General features: G+C 44.8%; 1 protein-coding gene across 3 annotated transcripts in view; it reads left to right on the top strand.

Annotated features, from left to right (window-relative positions):
* LOC115448917 overlaps positions 1-22,853 on the top strand; it is a 31,609-nt gene extending 8,756 nt beyond the window's left edge. The window contains exons 1-2 of one of the 3 annotated variants that reach the window (XM_030176544.2): positions 4,398-4,611; positions 21,159-22,853. In XM_030176544.2, coding sequence (XP_030032404.1) covers positions 21,162-22,808 — 1,647 coding nt within the window. In that variant the 5' untranslated portion in view covers positions 4,398-4,611; positions 21,159-21,161 and the 3' untranslated portion in view covers positions 22,809-22,853. Of the gene's footprint in view, positions 1-4,397; positions 4,612-14,143; positions 14,276-21,158 lie in introns of those variants that run through there. The other 2 variants (XM_030176543.2, XM_037436751.1) reach the window with 2 other exon arrangements.
* Positions 22,854-24,790: the final 1,937 nt, after the last annotated feature.

Raw genomic sequence — 24,790 nt, 5'->3', positions numbered from 1 at the left:
TTGCACACATATGAGTACCGAGCAGCTTGTTCCCACTGTGATGGGGCCACGTGTGACCGCACTCGACAGAACACCACGCAGAACTGTAATTATTAACAATCACTGCACCGAGTTCTGTCACTATGAGAAACGGACCTGAGGTTTTTTGTTGCACTAAGATAGCGGTGCGGAAGCGTCCCTGCGCGATGCCGCTTTGGTCCCTTATTGTTGTCCCTTTTACACACAGCGCGGTGTCTTTCTCTAAACTTTTGGAAGTGACGTAAAAATACATGTTTGCGTGCATGTATGTATACCTACTTCAGGGTAACTCGAGAATTTGCTTCATGTTCAGCAATTTTCTCGATTTGTTAATGTTAGAAGTAAATTATTAAGTATTATGATATTTTTCTGATTTAAAGCTGGCACAACGATACCGACTACCGAGTGACACTTAACGAGTAGAATAACGTTTGTCCAGTTATTAAACTGATAATCTGAGTAATGTATAGGTATGTACACACAGCTGCTACTCTGCTTGACGAATTAGGTATTTGTTACCTAAAATGTAATTTACAATATTCCCTACATTTGTTTATCCTCAAACCTCGACCTGAGTCCGTGATTATAATTTTAATTAATACCTATTTATGTTGTGGTTTCAAAATAATATATTATTATGTGGTCAGGTACGTATTATTTATCAATTCTATAAACGTTTAAAGTCGCATTACCTACGCATTATATGTATATAAATGATGGTTGACTTTACAGTTTAGACTAATTTGCTTGTAGTTATTTTGATTTCTGTTATACTGTGAACACCGTGAGATATGTTGAGTAACTATGGAAAGTGCGGTGCTTCGGGTTCACTTTTGACAAATTTAACTCTTCGCTTCTATAGCCTAGTTGGATGTGATATATAATGTAGCCGCTATATTGTCGGTATAATATACAATATATACAGTACTAACTGTAGTCATAAACAGGGCGTGATGATACGTTACTTGCGATTCCTAAGGAGAATAAGTTTATATTGGGAACCGCTCTTTCACATAACACTGAGGTGAAGTAACAGTTGCATCTGCACTTCGTGTAGTCAAAGGGTTCCAATAATCTATAGTTATTAAGCTATTATCTATTGGTTCTCCTAAGATATAATTAATAAACGCGCAATAGTAGAAGCGGTGGGTAGGTCATTACCAGTTAGTAACCCACCCAGAATGTTGTGCTATAGAGAGCAACGTGCTCCCGTGGCCGGGTAACTGTAGTCATGTCGTGTAGAACTGTAAGAAGCAGTGTGTGTCGTCACAGCTGCACACCCGCGCCGCATTTTCGCAAACAAACATCGGCGGGCGTGGGCGATGTGCACGCGCCGCTCTCTGTTTACTATCCGACACATAGGAAGCGCCGGCGGTGGTTAATGGAGAGCGAGTGTACGTGTGTGTGTTCGTGTTATTCAGCGCCTATAATTAGTATATAGGTCGCGCGGGAGGACGGCCGCCGCGTATCTACGCAGCGGACACTAGCCGCCGCGGACCGACCCACTACATGCATCTCAACTACTTTTTTAAGGAAATTGCAATGTAAACATGTAGTTTTACGTAATGTAGAACATTTAAAAACAAAAAGCTTTAATTTATGCACGATGAAACCAACGTTTATTCATACTAATGTAATATAAAGCTGAATAGTTTGTTTCATCGCCCTAAATTTTAGAAACTACTTAACCGATATTATTATTTTTTTTTACTAATAGTGAGCTACTACCTACTATACTCCTGAGTGTCGGCTACTTTTTATTTGGGGAAAATATACATAGAATGGTACTTTCATCTCGGAAAACCTTGTTCACGCGGTCAGAGCCGCAAGCAATAACTAGTGTAACATAAAATCATTCAAATCCAAACAATAATTAAACTACACACACTAAGAATATAATCTTATTTCCAATTATTCATCTCCTTGTTTATATACATATAATTTTTTTTTGGGCTGGAGCCTAATTTCATTTGTACGTCGTTTTTATATATTTTTTTATTACGCAACTTAGCTGACTGACACCAAAACAATATTGAATATGCACATGAACATAAAAACACGAATTGGGAAGAAGATTGCTTGTGTGTGTAAAAATGTATAATTTGAATTGTAGTGATTTCTGGAGTATTTTATTCTTTTGATGAAAATTTATAATTTTTTTTCTTTTTTTTTTAGTTATAAAATATATATAATTGAACCCAACAAACAAAGAGTCATCAAAACCCTATATGATTAGGAGTTCCCCTCTGCATCTTCGATGTTCAAGGTACGAATAGACAATACGAAATCTAACTCAAAAATAATAATTTCAATTAGGTCATGGGGTAGAAACTTATCGCTAAACAAACATAAAAAAATACGACAACTAGATAAACCTTCTTCCTTTGGAGTCGGGTTAAAAAATTAAGTTAGTTTATTAAATTTAATTTTTGTTTAAATTGTCTGCGAGCTCTATTGATCAAGAGAAACACCCAGGTTGTAGCGCCTCCCATATTCTCCGATGTGTGAAACCCTCGCGACTAGAGAGTGCTCGACTGCGTTGGCACGAATGTCGTCCGCGCAATATGATACTTAACATATTATAATGTGTCACGGTGATGAGTGCAGGAGAGAGCCATGCGGAACTTTGTAATGCAAAGTCCTGGGGAACGTGGAAACTGTATGTCCATATGATGTGTTCATATGGACATACAGACCATTCCGACCTGCACCTGAGCGATTTGCCTGCTTTATGAGTAAGTTTTACTAATGCACGGCTCATAGTCTGCACATACCTCATGGTTGGTCATGCTATTTTGATGTGTGCCTTCATGTAACTGACATAATCACTTTCAAATAACCACGGAGCAGTGAAGAGGGGCGGCGCGGAGGGAGGGCGGCTGTGGAAATAAACACGTATTAATAATCGTATTCTCGTGCTCGGCGAAGTGCAGTAGGCCAAGGGGCGTGCGGCGTGCGGCGCGGGAGTCGTGACGCATCCATACCGCACGCAAATGCCGTCGCACTACCTTTCCTTCAAACCAGGATCACGATCTAATAGCTCATCTGACCGTAACTGACAAGCTTAGAAAGAACGCGCCAACCTCGGATGTGACTGTGGTTGTTGCCACCTTCGCGATAACGAATAACACCCCGTCCGAGCTGGCTGCTATTAAGGTCCAGGTGATGTTTGACGGCAAAGATTTGTCTCGGCACTGAGGAGTCGTAGGTCTGAAACGTCATTCCCGTAAGTTATCTTAGTGTGATGTAACTATTATGTGTTTGACACTCGGTGAACTCTTAGGTTCAGTAATTCAGTACACTGTATGTGCTGACTGCTATAGAGGCGCGGCGAGTGGCGTATGTGTGCCACATGCCGCTGCGTCCCGCGATGTTCCGCTCCATCTGCACCCGTCACGCTCAGCTCGCGCTGCGCTACATACGCCGCGCCGAAACGGGTAGCCGCTCGCGTGGGCACCGCGGGTACTCTTTTCTCTAATCATAATGTGAATTTAATAAGAGCTGGCAATGTTTCCATTACCCTCACCACCAGTTCTGCGCTCCGTCAACGCTCCACTATCCCTTGTCGCGGGGGCAGACGTGCACACCACTGGGCGGGGTCCATCGAAAATTATTTCAAGTAAATCAATAGCTATCTATGGATCAACTTTCACCATTTAATTTTTGGTTTCTTTCGTTGTCCATGAGGTAATTTTCTGGGAGCTGTATTTCTGGGTCAGAGTCTAGTGCTTAGTAATATGCAATGTGTGAGCGGCGCGTGACGTCATAGCGGGAGTTCGGCGCGACCTCAGCGCGATGACGTGGCGTAAGGTCGCGTTAGAATGTCGCCGTCTCTCGAACGTTCAGCGTCGACTCGCTAATGTTGTTCGTGCGCGGAAAGTCCGTCGGCACGCAACCGCCGCCGGCACTTCCTCGTGCTGCCGCTCGGTGCTTTCTGCTCGGCGATGTGAGCGAAGCGTCGCACCGGCGAGTTGAGTCGCGGACACTGCGCCAGATTCTATGTGGCGCGCGACATAAGTGGGTCGCCCGCTCCGCGCCACACCCGCGTCCCACCCGCGACACACCTGGACGCCGCGTTGATATTAACAAACACACTACAATTAATCTCATGTCAAGCCACATAAACAATCTTAAAATTAAGTGTATGTGACAACAAAGTGGGCGCTGAGCAGCTACCGGGCACGACAACAGTCGTCGCGGGCATTATCTAACGGTACCGAGCTTGGGTCGCGGCGCTGTGGGTACCTGCGCCCGCGGCGGTGGCGGGCGGTTCATCTCGGCGAGTGGCGCGGATGCGTCGTGGGGCGCGGCGGAGCGCGGACGGCGGGGCCCGGCGCGGCGCGGGCCGGGGGGCGGTCAAGGCCGCAGGCGCACGCTGCGCCGCCGCTCGGGGCCAGTCCGCCCCGCGCCGTGCTGCCGAGCAGTGGTGTTAGAGTGCTAGTGTCGTCGCGTGCGCGCCGTGACCAGTGTTCAGTGTGTGTTGTACAGTTACGCGGCGCACTGACGGGTCGTCGACCGCGAGTCGCGACATGAGCCCGCGCCCGCCGCGGCCCGCACCGCCACCCCGCCAACTCTAGACCGGCACAGAACAAGGTGAGCTCCCAGGAGACGACGCACCACCATCCCCGGCGAATCTCTGCGTCCTGCACCGACCCCGCGCCCGCCCCCGCCACACCCCACGCCGCCTAGCAACACTCCCTTTCACGACGGTCGGTCGCATTGTTCGAGTAACAGCAAACGGCGCGAGCGCAGGCAGAGCTTTAAAGCCGCTCCTAAATAGTGCAAGTCGGCGAATGTACGGCCTGCCATTACAGCGCAGTGAGGAGCCCCCACCGCCGTCCTACCGCGCCCCGCGCCCCGTGCGATGTAAACTAAAGCACCTCGTTAGAATGCTGATTACCGTATTATGCAGAACAGTTATGTGCGATCCTAGAGCAGTGAGTGACGTCAAGGAATGCGGCCGGCGTGCTGGTGTGGCCGAGTGTGTCGGTACCTACACACCGTGTACGTCGCACGGCACACCGCTCGTCGCTATCAGTATCAAAAACACATTAGCAGATTTAATGTGTCGCGTAAACACGTCGTAAAACCCTCCGGAGCAGTGAGTGGTGCAGCTGACGCTTGTCTGCAGCCGCGCCGTGCGAACTGGCGTCACTGCTACTGACATACAAGAGCGTACAACCATATCGTAAGATTCGACTTTTGGTATGTCTATGTCTGGGAAAGTCTAGGTCTAGTCTAGGTCGTGCTGGCGTATTACCCTCGGCTCTGTCTGTTGATACCCACCACCAGGGGTCTGACGATGGGACGTGTCACATTGCTTTTCAAAAATACTTAAACGAGTGCTTCAGATCTGATCACTGATTCTTGGGTTTTCTAGGCTGTGCGTCATACAGCCGCCGCGATAAGTACGATACCAATGATAATTTAATAGGGTTGTACTCAACTTACAAAGCGTTTTTGAAACCGGACTGAGAAATTGTTTATAACTTGCGTCATTTTAATAACTAAGAACTCGATGACTAATCCAGTCGACCACGAACGAGACCCGCGTGTGCTTGTAATCACCGACACCATCCAAAACTTTGACGTGCAATCGTAACGCAAGATCCGATTAGTTCTATAATGCCCAGTCATTTCTAATTACATTATCTACAAAGCCTTTCAAATTGAGCTCTAAAAGTGCGTGTAGAAATATAAGAAACATAGATTCATAACTGGTGGTAAGTTGCATAGAAGAGTTCCACTTGATATGTGTCGTGTGTACGCAGATCGCGGGGTGTGAAGGACACAGCGCGTCATCTCTCCCACTGCGCATTGCCATCTCCTTTATACAGCAGTTAAATTTAAATGATTATGGAGCAGACGTGACATTATTCGCCGCCGACGGCCGCGCGCCACACTCCCCAGTAAAACAGATGGGCTACAACAATGTTTACAGCTCATCGAGAGTTTTAGCGACGTTATTATTAAGTGAACTGGCGCAGTTTTTACGCGTGGAGGGTACTTCACAAAACACTAGACCGAACGCTAGAGACAACAAGTTGACGCTGTGTTTTTATAAACTGTAATCATTAACAGTGGAATTTACGGACATTAAATGGTCACTTTAAGAGACGATGTCATATAATAATGTTTGTTAACTAAAATGTTTACTTAAACAACGATAATATTTTTTCATTATATTACAAGATGTAAAATAACTCGTATTATAAATGAATTTTTTTTTAATGTTTAGATGTTGGAAGAAATAATCATAGAAACTGCTAAACGTATTTAGATAGAATTTGCCATACGTGTAGACCGTCTTGCAATAATTATAGTTTGCTTGTTATTTCGGCGATTTGGTCCCTTGTTTTTTTATTTAAAGATTTCCAACGAGTAGTACACGAGTATTATAAAAACAATGGTATAACATTTTCGAAACCTGCTGAGTGACATGCTTCTTCAGTTATAGGAGATAACAGCACGCAAATTTAATATCTGTATAGCGGCAGAAATGTTATATTATTTTAGTTACACTTACATTACTATTTTTGAAAGGAATATAAAAGACTATTAACAAATTAGTATTGTAGTCCTTTTTAAAATATTCAAGTATTTTAATCAGTTTTTTAATAGATGGCTTTGGAACTATGCAGTGATTTCGTTAGGCTGGCATATTACCAGTTGCTTGCTAAGTGTCTGCCCCGGAAAAGTACCCAGCAGGGCCCTTCTAGCGGGAAGAATGTTTTCCTTCTAATGACTCTTGTTCTTTCGGTTTATTCAAACCATACGTCCCTTAATAATATGCAATATAGAATAGTGTTTATGAATTCGATTCAATGTTCTAATGAACATTTGGTTCTAATTGGTACCATGTTAGTGTATACTACATCATCAATAAAACAAAGTATCTATTATAATAGATGTAATAGTATCGTCTGTGGGAATTATATGCTGTTTCAGCTGTAAATACTTTGCTACCTGAAGCTAATTACTTTCCTCGTCGTTTTATCATTGCTTCTGTTGTTTGCTACAGAGGGAAGCGGAGAGGGAATATAAATTATTATTTTATGAAGAGGTTTTTCTGGGATAAAAGTCCCGGCATATTTTCCCGAAACCAAATTTTATTGAAATTAGTTTCGTAGTTCAGCGATGAAAGCGTAACAAACAGGGTTATTTTCGCATTCAAATAACTATGGAAGTATGGACAATGGAGGTGGGATCCTCAAACAGAGGATCCGTGTCAGGTACTCGTGATATCAGCTGGTCACGACGTTGCAATGAGTATTGGTGCGCGTGCGCATGCGTCGCTTCCGCTCATGCGGTTCTGTGTACCCTCAATTTGGAGCAGGATGTATGTGAATCTTTAAAGTTTGAACCATATAAATGTTGTTGTAATATTATGAATATGTATAACGTATAATATGTATACATTGTATATACTAATTCAAACCCGGATATATTTGTAATTATGAAGGTGACTACAGCGAATATGAATGACTTTACACCTTCGTAAATAAAAACATTAAATTAAGTGGTGATAACACTTAATACCTATTACCTGTGTATTTGATTAAACGCACTCAAATAAAGTAAATTAATTAGTACAGATTTTATCTACACGTGATAGTCAAAAAATAATATTTAACTTATCTAACGAAAGGGTGTTAAATGCATAGTTTGTGACGTCGCTAAGCCGTAATTGTCTGTGGGTTTAAAAGTTAACGTTGACACTACTGAACAGATTTAGATGCAGTTTGGCATAGGTATGGTTCCTTGTCCAGGATTACTATAACATCGAAGGCTTTATCACGTCAAAGTACACAATAGGCTATTATTTAAAAAAAAAGGTCTATCACGCGATTAAAATCTAGTGCGCTATATTTTTTTATTATTCCGTTATGGATAGGAAGAATATTTTAGCCGATTCTAAAAATTTTATCAACACGCGTTTTATTGAGGTAAAGTTAGGATTGTTTGTAGTTCTGAGGATTTTTTCCACGACGCTGGACGCTGGTGTCAACTATCATTGAAGCCGCTTGTAAGGCAGTTGTTATAGACGGAGTTGGTGCGGAGCGCGGAGTGCCGAGCAACACCTGCGCGCCGTCCCCGCGACACCACACGCTGTGTCAATATTATTGTAACATGTAAAACACTTGTTTACTGTTAACGTCACAATTTTTTATTTATTAGCAAATATTTTCAGTGAAAATGTATTGTCAATACCAATGACGCAATTCATATTGAATTAATACCAGGTGTATGGGTTAACAAGCGGCGCGGAAAATCAAATGCTAGTTGTCTGTAAACCTTATTTAGTAGTAGAAGTATTGCCCTAAGAAAATAATACTTTATCGTAAGTTTTGAAATTTATTTAAACAAGCCGCCCTTTACGTTTCACCTGGTGTCGCTGGCCCTTTCGCGGCGCCTCGGCCACGATCTGCACGTAACACAGCTATATTTTATTTTATCTCTTGTATGTCGGATAACATATCACGGCACGTTATCAGTCTTCGTCCCTGCACTGAACTAGGTCATATATTTTGTTTGTGTGTGCATTGTAACTAGTACCCATCACTTGGTAACGGTTGGCTCGCATATATTAAGAAGAGAACTAATCTAATGTTGATTAAGCTTGTTGAGGGCCACGGAACGTAGCGCAGGACAGAGCAGGTTTTGTTCACCACAATACGGAACCATGTACGCATGCCACGTATACGCCTGGCACCATATATCACGACAAATGAATAAGAGTTGTAATACGCTGCATGCTCTCAAAAATAAATGCTATCACGGCAGGAGCGAAGCTCGTCTAGTGTAGCGTCCTGGAACGTGAGATAAGATTTATATTATTTTTATTAGCCGATGAATTCAGGCCGTCTGTAAACGATAACAATATATTATGCTATTTGTAAGAAGCGTTAGTTAACCAATCGTTTAGTCATTGGTACAAAGATAATATGTAACAATTTGTTCTTTTCGAAAACTTCTTTACGTTCGGTTACAAATGGTTTTTAACACACCTCAGAGTAGTTATAACTTGTAAATAACATTTTGTTAGGTAAAGCTTCAGGTTTGTTAAGTAAACTCTCCACAAAAATGTAGGCCATGGTATAAACTGGAAATAACTCATGGACATGTGAATTGAAATGTAGATTTATTTTTCCGTTGTTGTCTTTTATCGTAGGTAATAGTTTTGTATTGTTTTACATCTTTATCAGGCTAGTAGATGTCTTTCCGCTGTAGTTTCTTACAGCATTCAATTGGCAAATGAGAGATCTTTCGCCTGATGCTAAACCACTGCGACGATGAATTTCATATACCCAGAATGTTTAAAGAAATTAAGAATTTTACGTTGTGATTAAGTGTAAACTCTCTGACCGTCAGTAATGCATTAGTTTAGCCTGGGTTTCCGTCGGTTTTATGTAAAACAACGAAGTTAATTGGTACAGGCATTCCATTCGTAACCGGCTGGACCGTGGTCTTCCACAGATAAATTCGCGAACATTGAGTATTTCAGTGAATGTTCCGTGTTCGCTAAAAATGTCCCGCGAGCGCTGCGGTCTGCTCGTGAAACGCGCTGGTTTCTCCCGCCGCCACTCCCCGCCACCCTCGCCGCCACCCTCAGCGCACCGCAGTGAAACTGTTTACACGCACCACGTTCAATCTATATGAAATGTTGTCTCGCTACTCCGCCTGCGCTCACTGCACTGTGTCATTATGTGCGCGGACAACGTGCTGCATCCTGTAGCTCAGTCGATGGGAACAGCGATCGCACCGCAAGCAGAGCACTAGCGCGGGGTCGCCACACGATGCAGTTCACACTTAGACTATGCGGATTGCAGATACGATCTTTCCTGTTGCTGATAATGTGCATGATATTTTTTTTATTATAATATCACACAGTACATATTTTACCTATAACTTGCAAAATTCCACGTGTGCTCTGGGGCGGAGTCCCAGTATTCTTTAAACAATACGTGTATGTTTAATGAATTGACCTAAAGTAGTGTCAGACACGGTGTACGCGGATAGGCTCGCGACGCGGCGCGTGTCATCGCGGCGGGTCGCGCGCTCGCTAAAATAGAAACCTACGATTCTGAAACAAATACATATGCAACAGCGTTACGTCACCGTAAACCGGAAACGGCGTTATTGACAAAACTCCGATGATACGTGTTACATAAACTCTATTATCATATTAATATCGCTACCACGAAACTATCTCAGTCCTCATTCATTTAACGTGAGCAAACACTCGCGCCCCACACGGAGCGGCGCTGACGACTGAACCGAACGTTTTTAATGTTTATAATGGTTGAAGCGACTAAGCAGGCTTTTGTTCAGTTTGATAGTCAAATTGAACAAAGTCCTGCTTGAATCTAATTCACAAAAAATATAAAACTATTCTTATGTTATAGTCACCGTGAAATCGTACAGAGGCAACGATTTCATAATAACATATTTTCACAAATACATGTCTAGCGAAAATTAAATTGCTCTTCACTTTGCAGCCGTCATTGTACTAAATTATTATAATTATTATTGTATCAGCTGTGAGTACATAATAGAGCACAGTACTTTTTGACTGTAAAAGACCGATCCCTACATAAGGAGTGGTAATCGACGTGCCGCGCCGGGCCATTCTGTCGACAGATGTGCGCCCTGTGATCTTCGTCTTAGGAATTTAGTGCTCTTGTGATATTTTGTTACCTCTTTCTTGAAGGTTATTATTATCAAGTACAATTAATTAATGACTTTTGTAAAATATTTTTGATTATTTGTAAAATTTTACTAAATATTAATTACTGTATATTTTGTATTTCGCGCTACGACTCACGGACTGGACGTCAACGACAAAAAGTACGGATAATTATCGGCAGCAAAACGAAATGTTATATCGTGGTTATAGTGGTATAGTATGATTCATTATATACCGCCTATCGTCTTGAAATAAACTACTTGGACAGTTGTGTTTCTGTACTCACTAATGGTTAAGTAACTTTGTAACTGATACCTACATTACAACATTACATGAACGGATCGCGTCAATCACCAACCTCAAATCAACGCTCGTGCTCATCCTGTTGCCACTGAGTCGTGATCTATAAACACACTGCGCCACACGGCACGGACACTGCGCGGCGAGTGCCCACAGCGCTACAAATTAATGAAAACCTTTATTTATTCGCGCTATAGATATAGCGGCCGCCACGTCACAGTCGTAAAACGAGTCCGTGTCGCCGGGCTTGTGTTCGCATTGCACTTGTGGTAGAGGGGACTCGGTCTAGATAATATCATTAACGGGAATATAAATCCGCAAATAGGTATCTATGCCTATAATTTATAAACATTCAAAAAATTATGCGAACATTTAAACGGTTAATATTAACAGTTAAGTGTCCATACCATATTTCCCCTGCGACATCCAGTTTGTAGGGAGTGTGTGACACCTGCGTGGCTACAACCGTGGCCGCGCCCGCGCCGATGCTATCGACCGCCTGCTGATGCCTTGTGATAACAATAATTTAATATGCGTGTTTTGATTTAATTTAGATATCAATAAGTAGATTACGGCCGGTGTTGATAACGTTCCGCGCAATCCGTCCATCGCGTCGCGTCGTAACTCGTGAGTGATGCCGCGTTCCCCAGGTAGCCCGTGCGCAAGCGCAGGCGGCGGTCTGCTGCTGTCTCTCATCAGCACCACAAAGATACACTCGGCCACACCAGAACCTTTCCCTGGGGACGATGACAAGCAGACGCGCCACTGTGGTTGTAAATGGTCAGGCATAGTGACGTACACATTGCACATCATCAGGTCATTCTGTTGCTTGCCGTTATACGAAAACAACCCATGTTCAGAACATAATACATTTGTTACGCGATAAAATACTGAACATGTAACCAACCATAAAGCGCAACGACGCGGAACTTTTGGTTAGTAAAGGGCCATCCATATATACGACACACAAATTTCATGATTTATTGAGCCCTATTGATTTATTCGTCCTTGTCATATTTGTGAACACAACACCCCCCCCCCCCCCCTTTGGTGTAACGAGACTTTCCCGCCCTCACACCCACCACTACAACTCCTATAAGCCAGGATCAGCAGTGGCACGCATTTTATGACACCGAGCAGTGAAGCTCGGCGAGTCTCAGGGAAAACTAATATGTCATTATCCCGCAACGAAATTAATCAAATAGAAAGATAGGGAGGAGTTGGAAATATTAATTGTCCACTTCCCTCCAGAGCAATGCGGGTGACAAAATCATGATGTAAGGAGGCGATTTAACCTCAAGGATAGGGACGTTTACAACTAGATAAGCTAGTTATAAAGCACCATGGATAAAATTAAATGAAAGGGTCCTATCACATGAGCTGTTAGATTTGATTACAATAGGCATGGCAAAAACGCCGGAAAGCACGGAAATTCCGTCTAGTCTCAATAAGGTCCATGTAGTATACAACCCCAGATGTTATTTGCATACTGTTTAACATGATGTTGCGCTCTTCATGCCAGAGACCACACTCCCAAAGTACGTGATGAGCAGATTGTTCAACCTCGTAACCAGGTGTAGAGCATGGGCACGCAGGAGAATCAACCAGCCTAAATGAGAACAGTTTACTCTTAAAATTACCATGGCCGGTAAGGAATTGCGATACACAGTAATCTATTTCTAGCCTTTTGGTGTAACGTCAAATGTTTTCCAATATTACACCCAGCACTGAGCGAAGCTTATAACCCTCGCCCTCTTTTCAAATAATATCACACTTCGTTGTTCCCTCTTGCTCTCTTAACGCAGATGGAATTTATGGATAGCTCCTAATATCTGTACATAATATTTAAATAAGCACGCGTAATTTCCCGCGTCATCAGGCATGTCGAGCGTCTCTTGTTGCGCTTCAATTGTTGCTCAGTGATAGTATTAGAGTGTCGGCAGATCAAGCGGTGACAGCGCGGCGAGATACATTCTGTCCGTATTGTTTCACCACGCTCCTTTCCCTTTCGATTGGGTTTAGTATTGGATCAACGGTAATAACAATTTTCATATTAATATAACATTACCCGATAACAGTATAGACATTGTGCTGTTCCCACTTTCCACAGAGGGTATTATCGTCTCGCGCCTGGACCACGAGAGTCCTTCGCTCGCAAATTCAAATCTAAAACAAATATGTACGAATCTCACATTTCTATTAGCTATCGAACGCTCATAATTCGATTTCGTATTAATGATGGATTAGCTCTGTGATACCTGCGCGCGTGATGCCTTGGTGCTTCCGCGCCACTTTGACTATAAAGTGTAAGCTGGGCAGCGAGCGCACAGCGCCGCGCACCGCTCGAGAATGCGCCGCGACTCGGAATTTGTTTTCTGACTAAACCCCACACCGTACACTGAGCTATCTCGGGATATCGTAAAGCAATTTATTACTTTTTTATAGCAGTAGCAGAATGCCCGCAGACTAGCATGTGGGTCACCCGATGGCGAGTAATTCCACCACCCTTAACGACAGGTTTAATAAAGCAGAGCGAAGTGTACGAGTCTGTACACAATCAATACTGAGCGTTTTTGCTATGCAAGATAGTGCTTGCGTCCCCGAAGGCGCTTTGTGCCACCGAAGCTCTAGGTATCCTCAGTGGTGCAGCCGCCGCCTTTCAAAGGGCTTCACCGACGAGGGCTAGCTGCACTTATCGAATTAATTTCGGGCACGTGTTGTTAAGGTTGTATCGACGCAAAGCCTGTTGCAGCTCGCTGTACCGTTTGCCACGTCTACAGTAACTTACATATTGCAATGTTTACAATATACCAAATGCAGCGCGAGGGCTGAGGGGCTCGTGGGTCAGCGCTCGGAGGGCCGCTTTCACTGCGCGTCCTTTCACGTCTCCGCGCAAACATCGCAAGTCGCGACGATTTGACATTACCGCAGGTCGGTGACTGGACCTACAGTGCAGTAATACCGTGCAGTCGCCGTGCCCCGACTACTAGCGACACCGAGATGCGTAACAGTAATTAACTTTTCGCGCATATGGTATCTATATAAAACAGTTTGATGTTCGTAATAATATGTTATCAGATAAACAGCGATATTTGGTTTCCTTTGCGATAGCGGTGTTTTCCGGACGATTCTAATTTAGTATCGCTTAAAGCAGACGCGCAGACAGCCGCTTGTCTGTTGCATGCGCGAGTTCAGTGCAGTGGAGACTGTGCAGTGCAGCGAGAGAGCACGCCTGCCGAGTGACGAGTGTGACGCATGAGAGACTGCGCGGTGAGTAACGTGCGCGCCTGTCGCGCCCTACGCGGGGATCCTAATTATCAGTCGTGGCACAATTCGACCGCCTCATATGTGTACCACAAACACTACGAAACTTGCGCTCCCGCCAATGTCCTCCGACGGTGCGTTTAAACAACCAACATTATTATTACGTATTTACATTTGAAGTATTCTCGCGCCGCGCCGCCTGTGCCTGGTGCATCGTAGTCGCGTCATTCGATAAAGCATTTTGCAATGTGTGTATTAATAGACGCCAGTGACATCGGTCTCGAGCACAATAATTTCGCACTGCTGTAGGCGCTTGCGTCCGTTGCTGTTGCTGCAACTACAGTAGCGAGTGAGACGGCGACCGACGCAGCGCGAGCGCACACCTGCGCCTGCACAATAATAATATGTTCAATGAACATAATGCCACATTTAGACGACATCATATTACGTGTGAAGTCATTAAATATTATTATGTCATTACGTTATGTTTGAAATGCACATTACACGTCCAGCGCCCTAATTTTGTTACTATAATATTTGTCGTGTTATTTATTGCTTGCTCATGATGCTGATGTAGATTCTAAATGTGATTAAATAGTGTCCAAAGCAATAATCTCCCACACGCGCGACGTAAATGTTTGCATGGAGCATCACTCTCAGGCATGTAATTACGTTTTTTTTGTTTTTTTATTGCATTGAATGACGATTCGAGCTAGTCGTTCGCCTGATGGTAAGCGATACGACCGCCCATAAACATCAGAAACACCATCCAAAACCTTGAATTACAAAGTATTGTGTATACTTTAGTGGCCCGGATGGTCGTCGCGTAGTGTGTAAAATAATTGTACAGCGTAATGCTCTCTGTTCATTCGCCGCAGCTACTTCTTACCGAGTGCTGTAGCACGGTCTGTTCCATGGATATTGCACGGCGCCAATTTTCTTGAGGAATAGAAAAGTGATCATTACCCATAATCATAAACAAACTATTAATAATCATGTGGGCTCCTTCTACTAGTGGTCCAGAAGTGCCCGTGACTTGGTGTGTACTTATACTATTTTTAACTATCGCCGTAACGAAAAATAAAATCAGGTCAGCGATATAACCGTGACAACAAAACTTATGGTAACCTACTTCCGCACGAGTAATATGGGTCATGAGAACTTAATAGGGCATTTAATTCGGCAGCTCGTGGTGATGCATTTGTTCTGGTATTCGAAAGACACAGACAGTGCGGTGCGTCCGCGTCACGCGACTATATATTGCGCCCGTCCGGTGCAACACCCTCGCAACAGACCCTCCACAGAGAGGAGACGAACGAGGAACGAGCGTGTGACACTGGCGCCGGGGCTTTACCGCTGTAATCCTGGGCGCCGCCTCTTGATAACGATAGCTATTTATTGTCACCAAATTATAAACATATCGCAATAACAAGAGCTTGCACGTCCCACCAGAACCAAGTTATTATAGTATCCGCATCGCAACACGGCTCTGCGCCGCGCCTCGCTGCGCTTACAAGTGATGTGCTTGGGACATCAGTGCAAGCAGTCCAATATGCCGACACCGCATATACAACTAACAACGGCCTCACGCGTTATGCTGTAAACGTGCCTCCGCGCCGGCGCAGGAACACTACGTAAAAGCTTTTCGGGTTTCCATAGATCAACACGTTGTAGATACTTCCGTTCTGTACATTATATTCATTGACAATCTTTTGACTAATTTTATGACTTTTTATCCTATTAAAGAATCCTAAATATATGATTTGAATGACAATAAAATATTGATTAATTTATTATAAACTTTGATATCATTTTATTTTTATAGGTATATACTGATAATAGAATTGGTAACCTGTATCTTTACGACTATAAAAAATCGTCACAAGCTACGTTTAATTTAGAGAAAATAAATATTTTGATAATATATACACTACTAGCTTTAGCTCGCGGCTTCGCCCGCGTGAAGGAGTTTTCCGGGATAAAAGTCCCGATAAAAAAGTATCAGATTTAATTACATTTATGGCTCACTACGTTTGTCATAGTGGCTTCCACATACAAGGTAGATATATTATGTTGTCGCGGACTTTTATTTAGAACTATTTAACACTGACAATCCCACGGTAATCATCTTCGTCTAACTCCAACGGTTTAGGCAGCGTATGCCAAGATAGCATTTTTCGACTTACTTGATATGTATCGTTATGACGAAATTACACAAATTCATTATAAATTGTAGCCTATATGTTATTCTGATATCTATACTATTATATAAAGCTGAAGAGTTTGTTTGTTTGTTTGTTTGTTTGTTTGTTTGTTTGTTTGTTTGAACGCGCTAATCTCAGGAACTACTGGTCCAAACTGAAAAATTCTTTTTGCGTTGGATAGCCCTATGTTCGTGGAGTGCTATAGGCTATATATCATCACGCTATACCCAATAGGAGCGGAGCAGTAATGCCTAATCTCAGGAACTATCGGTCCGAACTGAAAAATTATTTTTGCGTTGGATAGCCCTTTGTTCGTGGAGTGCTATAGGCTATATATCATCACGCTATATCCAATAGGAGCGGAGCAGTAATGGCTAATCTCAGGAACTACCGGTCCAAACTGAAAAATTCTTTTTGCGTTGGATAGCCCTATGTTCGTGGAGTGCTATAGGCTATATATCATCACGCTATAACCAATAGGAGCGGAGCAGTAATGCCTAATCTCAGGAACTATCGGTCCGAACTGAAAAATTCTTTTTGCGTTGGATAGCCCTTTGTTCGTGGAGTGCTATAGGCTATATATCATCACGCTATACCCAATAGGAGCGGAGCAGTAATGGCTAATCTCAGGAACTACCGGTCCAAACTGAAAAATTCTTTTGCGTTGGATAGCCTTTTGTTCGTGGAGTGCTATAGGCTATATATCATCACGCTATGACCAATAGGAGCAGAGCAGTAACGGCTAATCTCAGAAACTAGGAGTTTGAACTGAATAATTCTTTTTGTGTTGGATAGCCCTTTGTTCCTGGAATGCTATAGGCTATATATATATCATCACGCTATGCCCAATAGGAGCGGAGCAGTAATCGCTAATCTCAGGAACTACCGGTTCGAACTGAAAAAATATTTTTGTGTTGGATAGCCCTTTGTTCCTGGAGTGCTATAGGTTATATATCCTCACGCTATGACCAATAGGAGCGGAGCAGTAATAAAACATGATGCAAAAACGGGGACAATTTATTAGTTTTGAGAGCTTCTGTTGCGTGCGCTGCGTAAACGGTTAAAGTTATGCAACAATAATGTATGACGGGATTGTTCCTCTTAAAAAGTTCTACAAAAATATATCATAAAAACAAAGTCCCCCGCTGCATCGGTCTGCCCGAACGTGTTAAACTTAAAAACTACCCAACGTATTAGGATAAAATTTGGTATGGAGACAGTTTGAGACCCTGGGAAGAACATAGGCTCCCGGGAAAATATATAGCGTGACTTTTATAACGGAAAACTTTAGCCCGAAAAACTTTATAACGCGGGCGGAGCCGCGGGCAAAAGCTAGTATTACCAATATTACTGTAAAGTTTCATTCAAATCTGTTCAGTAGTTTTTTCGTGAAAGAGAAAAGGGAACAAACGTACATAATACATCCATCCTTACAAACTTTCGCATTTATCGCATGTTTTTGTGCTAATCCCAAAAGGTTTTCGAAATAGAAAGAATACTGGTGGCGCCGAGTCCCGCAGCGTCAACGCGACAACGCTCGCATGACCGCTAGCCACGGCATAAACAAAACGATGCCTTTTCCGCGAACCGACCGACGTAGCCTCGAGCCGACTTATCCACTCGGAACTGTGAATCTCTTATAATTTGTAATCGGCATTGCATGCATTATCGTGGCGTAATGCAGCTTCAGCCCTCGCCTATGTTTCCGACATCCACGGGCATCAACAGTACGCGGAATATATTATCATCCCATAATGTGATAACACTGAGATTCTTGCTACGTCGGATACAAATTGTAACCCCAACTCAACTGTGTTTTGAGTTCGGAGGACTGCCACATCGGCATTCGATCGGATTCCAGGCGACGTTAGGATACTTCCGTGCTGACGCTAAAAACCAATGACATGAATCGAATTATATTTTGTTTATTAACTGAGAAAGACTGTATACAGTCGACCCCGTGGTCGGCTCGTCGAAAGCTCGTCGACCTTCAGTGGTTGTGTTCGGTTGTACTTGTACCACTAGGTACAGTGTGTGCGCACTGTGAGTGTCCGCGTCGATAGTGCGCGTCCGTACGTGTTACTTATTATTATGTAGGTATGTGATATGTATTATGTGATGTGAGTCGGTGGTGACCGGCGGCGCGGCGCCTGTACTCATGGCAGCCGACGTGTCTACTCCATCATCTTGCAGGCTCATTATAGCGCTACATACATATGACTTGACAAACTACATATATCTGATTGAATGGAGTAACAATGTCTTTGAAAGTTTATTGCCAGAACATCGCAATAAACTTTATCTGATATTCTTGGGGAAAGGTTATATTTTTAAGATATGAAGCCAAAACATGACCTTCATAAGGTAAAATTTAGGTACGTCGTGGAGTTTTTAAATTGTCGACTCAAGTAGATTGTCGCAGAGTTACACTGGCAGACACCGCTGGGGAAGGGAAGTGCCGTGTGATAGCGCAACTGGTAGTCGCAACGTATTCCACACCTGGCAATCGCGGCTAGTTCCGACTACATTTCATTAGATGGAAAGGTCTGACCGGGTGTGTCATCGATTTGTCTGTGTCTGCCGCGTAGTGTCGGTATGAAAACATTGTTGCGCTCAGGTTTGGCGTACGATATAGGCTGCAGGCTGTGCCCATACATTAGGTGAATTCGGATGACGAGCGATGCACTGGTGCAGTACAATTCAGAACTTTATAGTTAAGTTCAGAGAGCTATTGCTAATGTTATGAGCAGACGCGTACTTGCCAGTGAGCAACTTCGGTCAAGACATTCAAGCTATACATTTGCAAGTTAACAATGGCAGAAGCTGTCCAAACTAGCTACGCACTGTATATAATATCATGTAATCCAATAATGTTCTGGCATAATATAACAGTTGTTCAAGTCAGTATTAATTTAAAGTGTGCGTTGAAACTGGTCGCGTATGCAAGTGACTGGATGGCGGCAGTGCAGGGGGCTGCTGGCACAAGGCGCGGTGTGCGTGGTGCGGGCGGAGAGCTCGTCACACCGGTTTGCGAACTCGAGCCCTGTGCCCTTCCGGCCGCGCCCCCCGCCGCGTATGCCCACCCGCGGCCGCGCGCCCGCTCGCTCCCGGCGCGTTCCTGCACCGGCGGCCGTCGACCCGAACGTCCTGCCGCTGCACAATCACATCGATCTTTTGTTCACGGCTCGGCCAATTTTGGCACAAGCGTCGCTATTTGTAGAGTTGGCGATGCACCGGCTCGCGACCGGAGACACGCTCGCAGTGCGCATCAACCGACCTCCCAAGACCATTTCACCCAACCATTATTACATAATATAATATTAAGCAGCTCACGAGTCCCGACTGTAACTACAAGTGAAACATAATTAGTACTGACCGCTGAGCTTTTGCCTCCCTCTGTCGTCACGTGATAATGGGCTGTCCCTATCGGTGTAATCTATATCAGCTTAAATAACGGGTGCATATTTCATTCGAAACATATTATGTGTATTTTGACATATACCTGAGATCAATTTTAAATAGCTCTCTTAGTGATCGAAAACCAATTAATAGATTAATGAAAACTCACAAGAGCTTGTGTTGCTGGCGGCTGACTTGCAGCCGGCGTACGCATGGCAAACCTGTCAGGGAAACTTGTTCTACCGAATTGCGCCTACCCAGTGTACAGCCAGCAGGTCGATATAGGAAGCCAGCGTTTTCCCTGTTGTATATTGTAATGACCCAGGTGCTGTTCCGTTTGGATTCCCTCTGTAGTCCCTCAGCGCGACGTCCGTCCGACACACTCCGCGCTCGCGTCAATGTCGGCCGCTACGCAGTACGCGCGCACTCACCAAGCCTCAATCGATTATAGCCTTAATAAAGCGTTTCAAAGGGACCGATCCATTGTTATAAATATTTCATGCATCACCAACAATCTCCGCCGCGCGCTGCAGACCACTTAGCGTTTACAACTTCTGTGTCCTCGGAATTCGCCTGACGGAATACTTTTTGTCAAATATAAGATGCCTTCATTAATCGGAATCAAAATCTCTTGCAACCGGTTACATCGCAGCGCTGCGCGGTTGTAACCAGTCAACACTGATGGAATGCGAATTTTAAAATATATTTTTAACTATCATATATTCAAAATGTTAATATTTGTATATATACAGGCGATACATTTTACTTGACATGATATGTGATATAACATCGTATTATTATAAATAAATCACTATGATTACTCAAGACACAAATGTAGCGACCTTGCGAGAGTAAACTGCGCCATGTAATAGGAGTCACGGGACCCGCGCACGGTACTGCCGTCGCACGTCGACTTATCTTCCACAACATGTTCAATATTTCTGTACACGTCTGGGCTCAACTTCGTACCTTATTACACCTCAACACCAATTACCATAGACTATTGCTCTCTGACATCTGTACACCTGACAGACGCTTACGATGAACACTTTCATATTGCCATAGTCTTAAAATCGCTTTACAATGCACGGGGAGAAAACGGGTTTCGGTCCGGGGGGAATAGCGAAAGTAGCTTCAAATTTATAGTGTTGGACATGACGTGAGAACAAGCGCCGCCGCCGCGCGGCTCCCGCGAGCGAGCGAGCTGAGGTGAGCCGCCGCTGTACACGCGCAGGTCAGGAACGTGTCGGAGACAGCTGGCTCAATTACTGGTGTGTCTGTTACAGGCGATGCGGGGGTGGTGCGCGCGCTGGTGGAGTGGGTGGGGCCGCACGCGCGTGCGCTGGCTGGCGGCGCTGGTGTGCTGGGGCACGCTGGCGGCACTGGCGCTGCCGCGGCTGCAGGTGCCGCCGGCGCACGCGCCGCCGCCCGCGCACCCCGCGCGCCTGCTGCTGCAGTCGGAGCCGGGCGCGTCCACGCCGCCGGCGCACACGCCGCCGCTGCCCGCCACAGACACGCGTGTGCTCTCCGAGGATGAGTTGCGCGCGGACGCCGAGCGCCGCCTGCCCTCGCTGCCGCTCGCCTACTGGCACAAACACAAGGATGACAAGAACAAGTACTATAAGAAGAAAGAGTGCGCGCCGTTCCCGTCCATATACGACCTGGAGTTCCACAACACGTACTGGCAGACGCTGCGTGCGAGCGAGGGCGTGTTCCACCTGTACGGCGCGTACTTGGACGTGCGCAACACGTCGCGCATAGGGCCCGCCGTGCGCATCCTCGCCGTGCACGACCGCATCAAGCCCACGCTCGCTACGCACTGCCAGCTCTGGTTCGAGGAGCGCGAGCAGCCCGTGGTGGTGCGCAACCTCGAGTACAAGTACGTGTGGAACAGCAAGTGGGGCAACTTCCGCGACCGCGTTCTGCAGCCGTACCTGCTGGCGTGCGTGCTGCCCGCCGACGTGCGCCACCTGACGCCCGCCTCCGTGTCGCTGGTGGAGAGCCCGTGCGACCGCGCCTCCAACAACCTGCGGGTGCACTACGACCCGCCGCCGCCGCCAGCGCCTCGCGCAGACTTCGCCGTCTGCGTCAAGGGGCTCGACTTTCTGCACGAGGACCTGTCCGTGCGGCTCGTCGAGTGGATCGAGCTGGTGCGCCTGCTCGGCGCCGAAAAAATATTTTTTTACGAACTGCAAGTGCACCCCAACATAACGAAAGTGCTCGATTACTATTCGTCGCTGGGGGCTGTGACGGTGACGCCGATCACGCTGCCCGGCGGCCAGCCGAACTTGCCCGGCCTGCAGCACATGTACCTCAAAAAGAAGACGACGCACAAGCGGCAGATGGAGCTGATCCCGTACAATGACTGTCTGTACCGCAACATGTACCGGTACCGGTGGCTGGCGCTGCTCGACATCGACGAAGTGATCGTGCCGCTCGAGGACGCCGACTGGAGCTCGTTGATGCGACGCGTGCTGCCGCTGACCACGCCGGCCGCCGGCAAGCCCGCGCGCTCCTCCTACCACGCGTCCAACCTGTACTTCCTGGACTCGCTGCGGCACGAGCACGGCTGGGAGGAGGGCGCGCCACGGTACATGCACATGCTGCAGCACGTGTACCGCACGCGCAACTTCACCAAGCCCGGCCAGTACGTGAAGGCGTTCCACGAGACGGACCGCGTGCTCGCGCTGCACAACCACTTCCCGCTGGCGTGCCTCGGCGGCGCGTGCTCCTCGTACGCGCTCGAGACGCGCCACGCGCGCCTGCAGCACTACCGCGCCGACTGCGTCACGGCGCTGAGCAAGACGTGCGCCGAGCTGCGCGCGCAGCCCGTGCGCGACACGGCGCTGTGGCGCTGGCGCGAGCCGCTGGTGGCGCGCGCGGACGCGGCGCTGCGCGCGCTGGGCTTCCTGCCGCCGCTGCCGCCGCACCGGTGACGCGCCGCCGCCCTCTCTTATAGTATTAAACTTATTCTTATAGTCTCAGTGCCTTTCATTTCGCTCTGCGCTCGCCCGCACGCGCCTGCGCGCGCCGCGCCACCGATGGCGTCACCCTCGAGTGAACCACGGTTGAAACAAATTAGTGACTACTATTTTGTCTGTAATTTAAATGACTTGTGTTGTCACTTTATTGTTTGAATCATTTCGTGGAGGGCCATCTGTTGTCGAGTGATCCCGTTCGCGCGCGCATTTCGAGTGCTTTGCTGATTCGTGGGAAGGAAAAGGGACTTTGGGGGAGGGGAGGTCGGGTCTCCGAGACTCTACAAATATTTTATATAAAATGTAACGTTTGTATTGATAGGAAGATATTTTTATTTCGAACCGCATCCATCAAACTGCACTACAGTAACGTCGTATGCCCGCTATTCGTCATTAAGTTAATATAGAAATAGTTTTCCATATATATTATAATTCTCTTTGGAAATAGTGTTCCGTTATTGGAGGTTCCAGTACATACATATCCTTCTCTTTTATATTATGGCTTCCACAGTATATCTATCGGTGATATTGCTAATGTCGAGTAATAATAATAGTGGATACAAAACAAAATAAAACATATGTTTTACATAATAGTGTATAGTCGGATATCTATACTCTACGAGCTGTAATAATTTTATATCTAGTGTCCTACTGTCCGTGTCGGAGACAACACAATTGGCTAGGCAGGAACTAAAGTGCTCTGTGATACAGTACCGTGTGATGTATCGAAAGTAGATGAAAATCAATTGAAGTCGGTACGTGATTATAATAATTAAGGCGATACCTCAAGGTCCATTTTCATACATTTTGTTTCGGCTTTAATCTGGGTAACTAAACAAGTATTGGCAAGTAAAGAATTTAAATTCACGTCTAGTTAGTGATTAGTTCTCGCAGTTGAAGAAAAACGTAAAAATAATTAATAATCATGGATATTTCGGCCTTTAAAATTTCGTCATATTAAATTTTAAAGGCCGAAATATCCATGATTATTAATTATTTTTACGTTTTTCTTCAACTGCGAGAACTAATCACTAACTAGACGTGAATTTAAATTCTTTACTTGCCAATACTTGTTTAGTTACCCAGATTAAAGCCGAAACAAAATGTATGAAAATGGACCTTGAGGTATCGCCTTAATGGTAAACTAGGTTTTGCTCGCGGCTCCGCTCCTGCGCAAAGGCCTTTCCCGGAATCACTATGTACTTTTCCGGGATAAAATGAACCCGGATATTGTGAAGTCAGGGTATTGTCTACATGTGTGCCAAATATCATTAATCCGTTTAGCGAATGTATATGTGAACATCTGCATTTGTACTGATTGCTCACATAATATAAATATGTATGTCGATACAATATGTCAAACACTCGCATTTAAATATATTCATAATAAAATATGTACGTTACCCATGAAAAGAAGAAAATAACGAGATTTTCTTAAAAAAAGGATGACGCGCAAATGTCATGCAGAACATTTGTGCACTAAGAATACTTCCATTTAATATAAAAACATAATCACAAATGGATTTCAGTCAATACTTTCAAAAGTCCCACAATAGTTCCGGACTAAACAATTAGTCTTGTCCCTTAGCGTGTAAGAACATACGTTTACAAATAAGTAAGTAAGAATTTCGAATGTTTGTAAAGTGATATATTAAAACTCTTTAAAACCAACAGTTGTTTATGTGATTCTATTCCCTAATCCTTGTCCCCGAAATGCAAACAATCACACAATATAATACTAATTCAATTTTCGTGCAACGACATCTAAGTACACTGCTACGAATCATGTACAAAGTAGTATTGATTATTCATTATTATAATGATGAATGCAATAAATATCACTAGATGTCACTAGTGTGGTCCTGCTCATATTAATGTTATTGCAAACCACGAGTAGTACTTAGTTTGCATGTAAAATTTAAGATGTCGCTGTATTATCG

This window comes from Manduca sexta, chromosome 9 (assembly GCF_014839805.1).
Source record: "Manduca sexta isolate Smith_Timp_Sample1 chromosome 9, JHU_Msex_v1.0, whole genome shotgun sequence".
In the NCBI taxonomy this organism is placed as follows: Eukaryota; Metazoa; Arthropoda; class Insecta; order Lepidoptera; family Sphingidae; genus Manduca; species Manduca sexta.
Note: the sequence above shows the minus strand (reverse complement) of the source record. Positions and strands in the feature narration are given on the sequence as shown.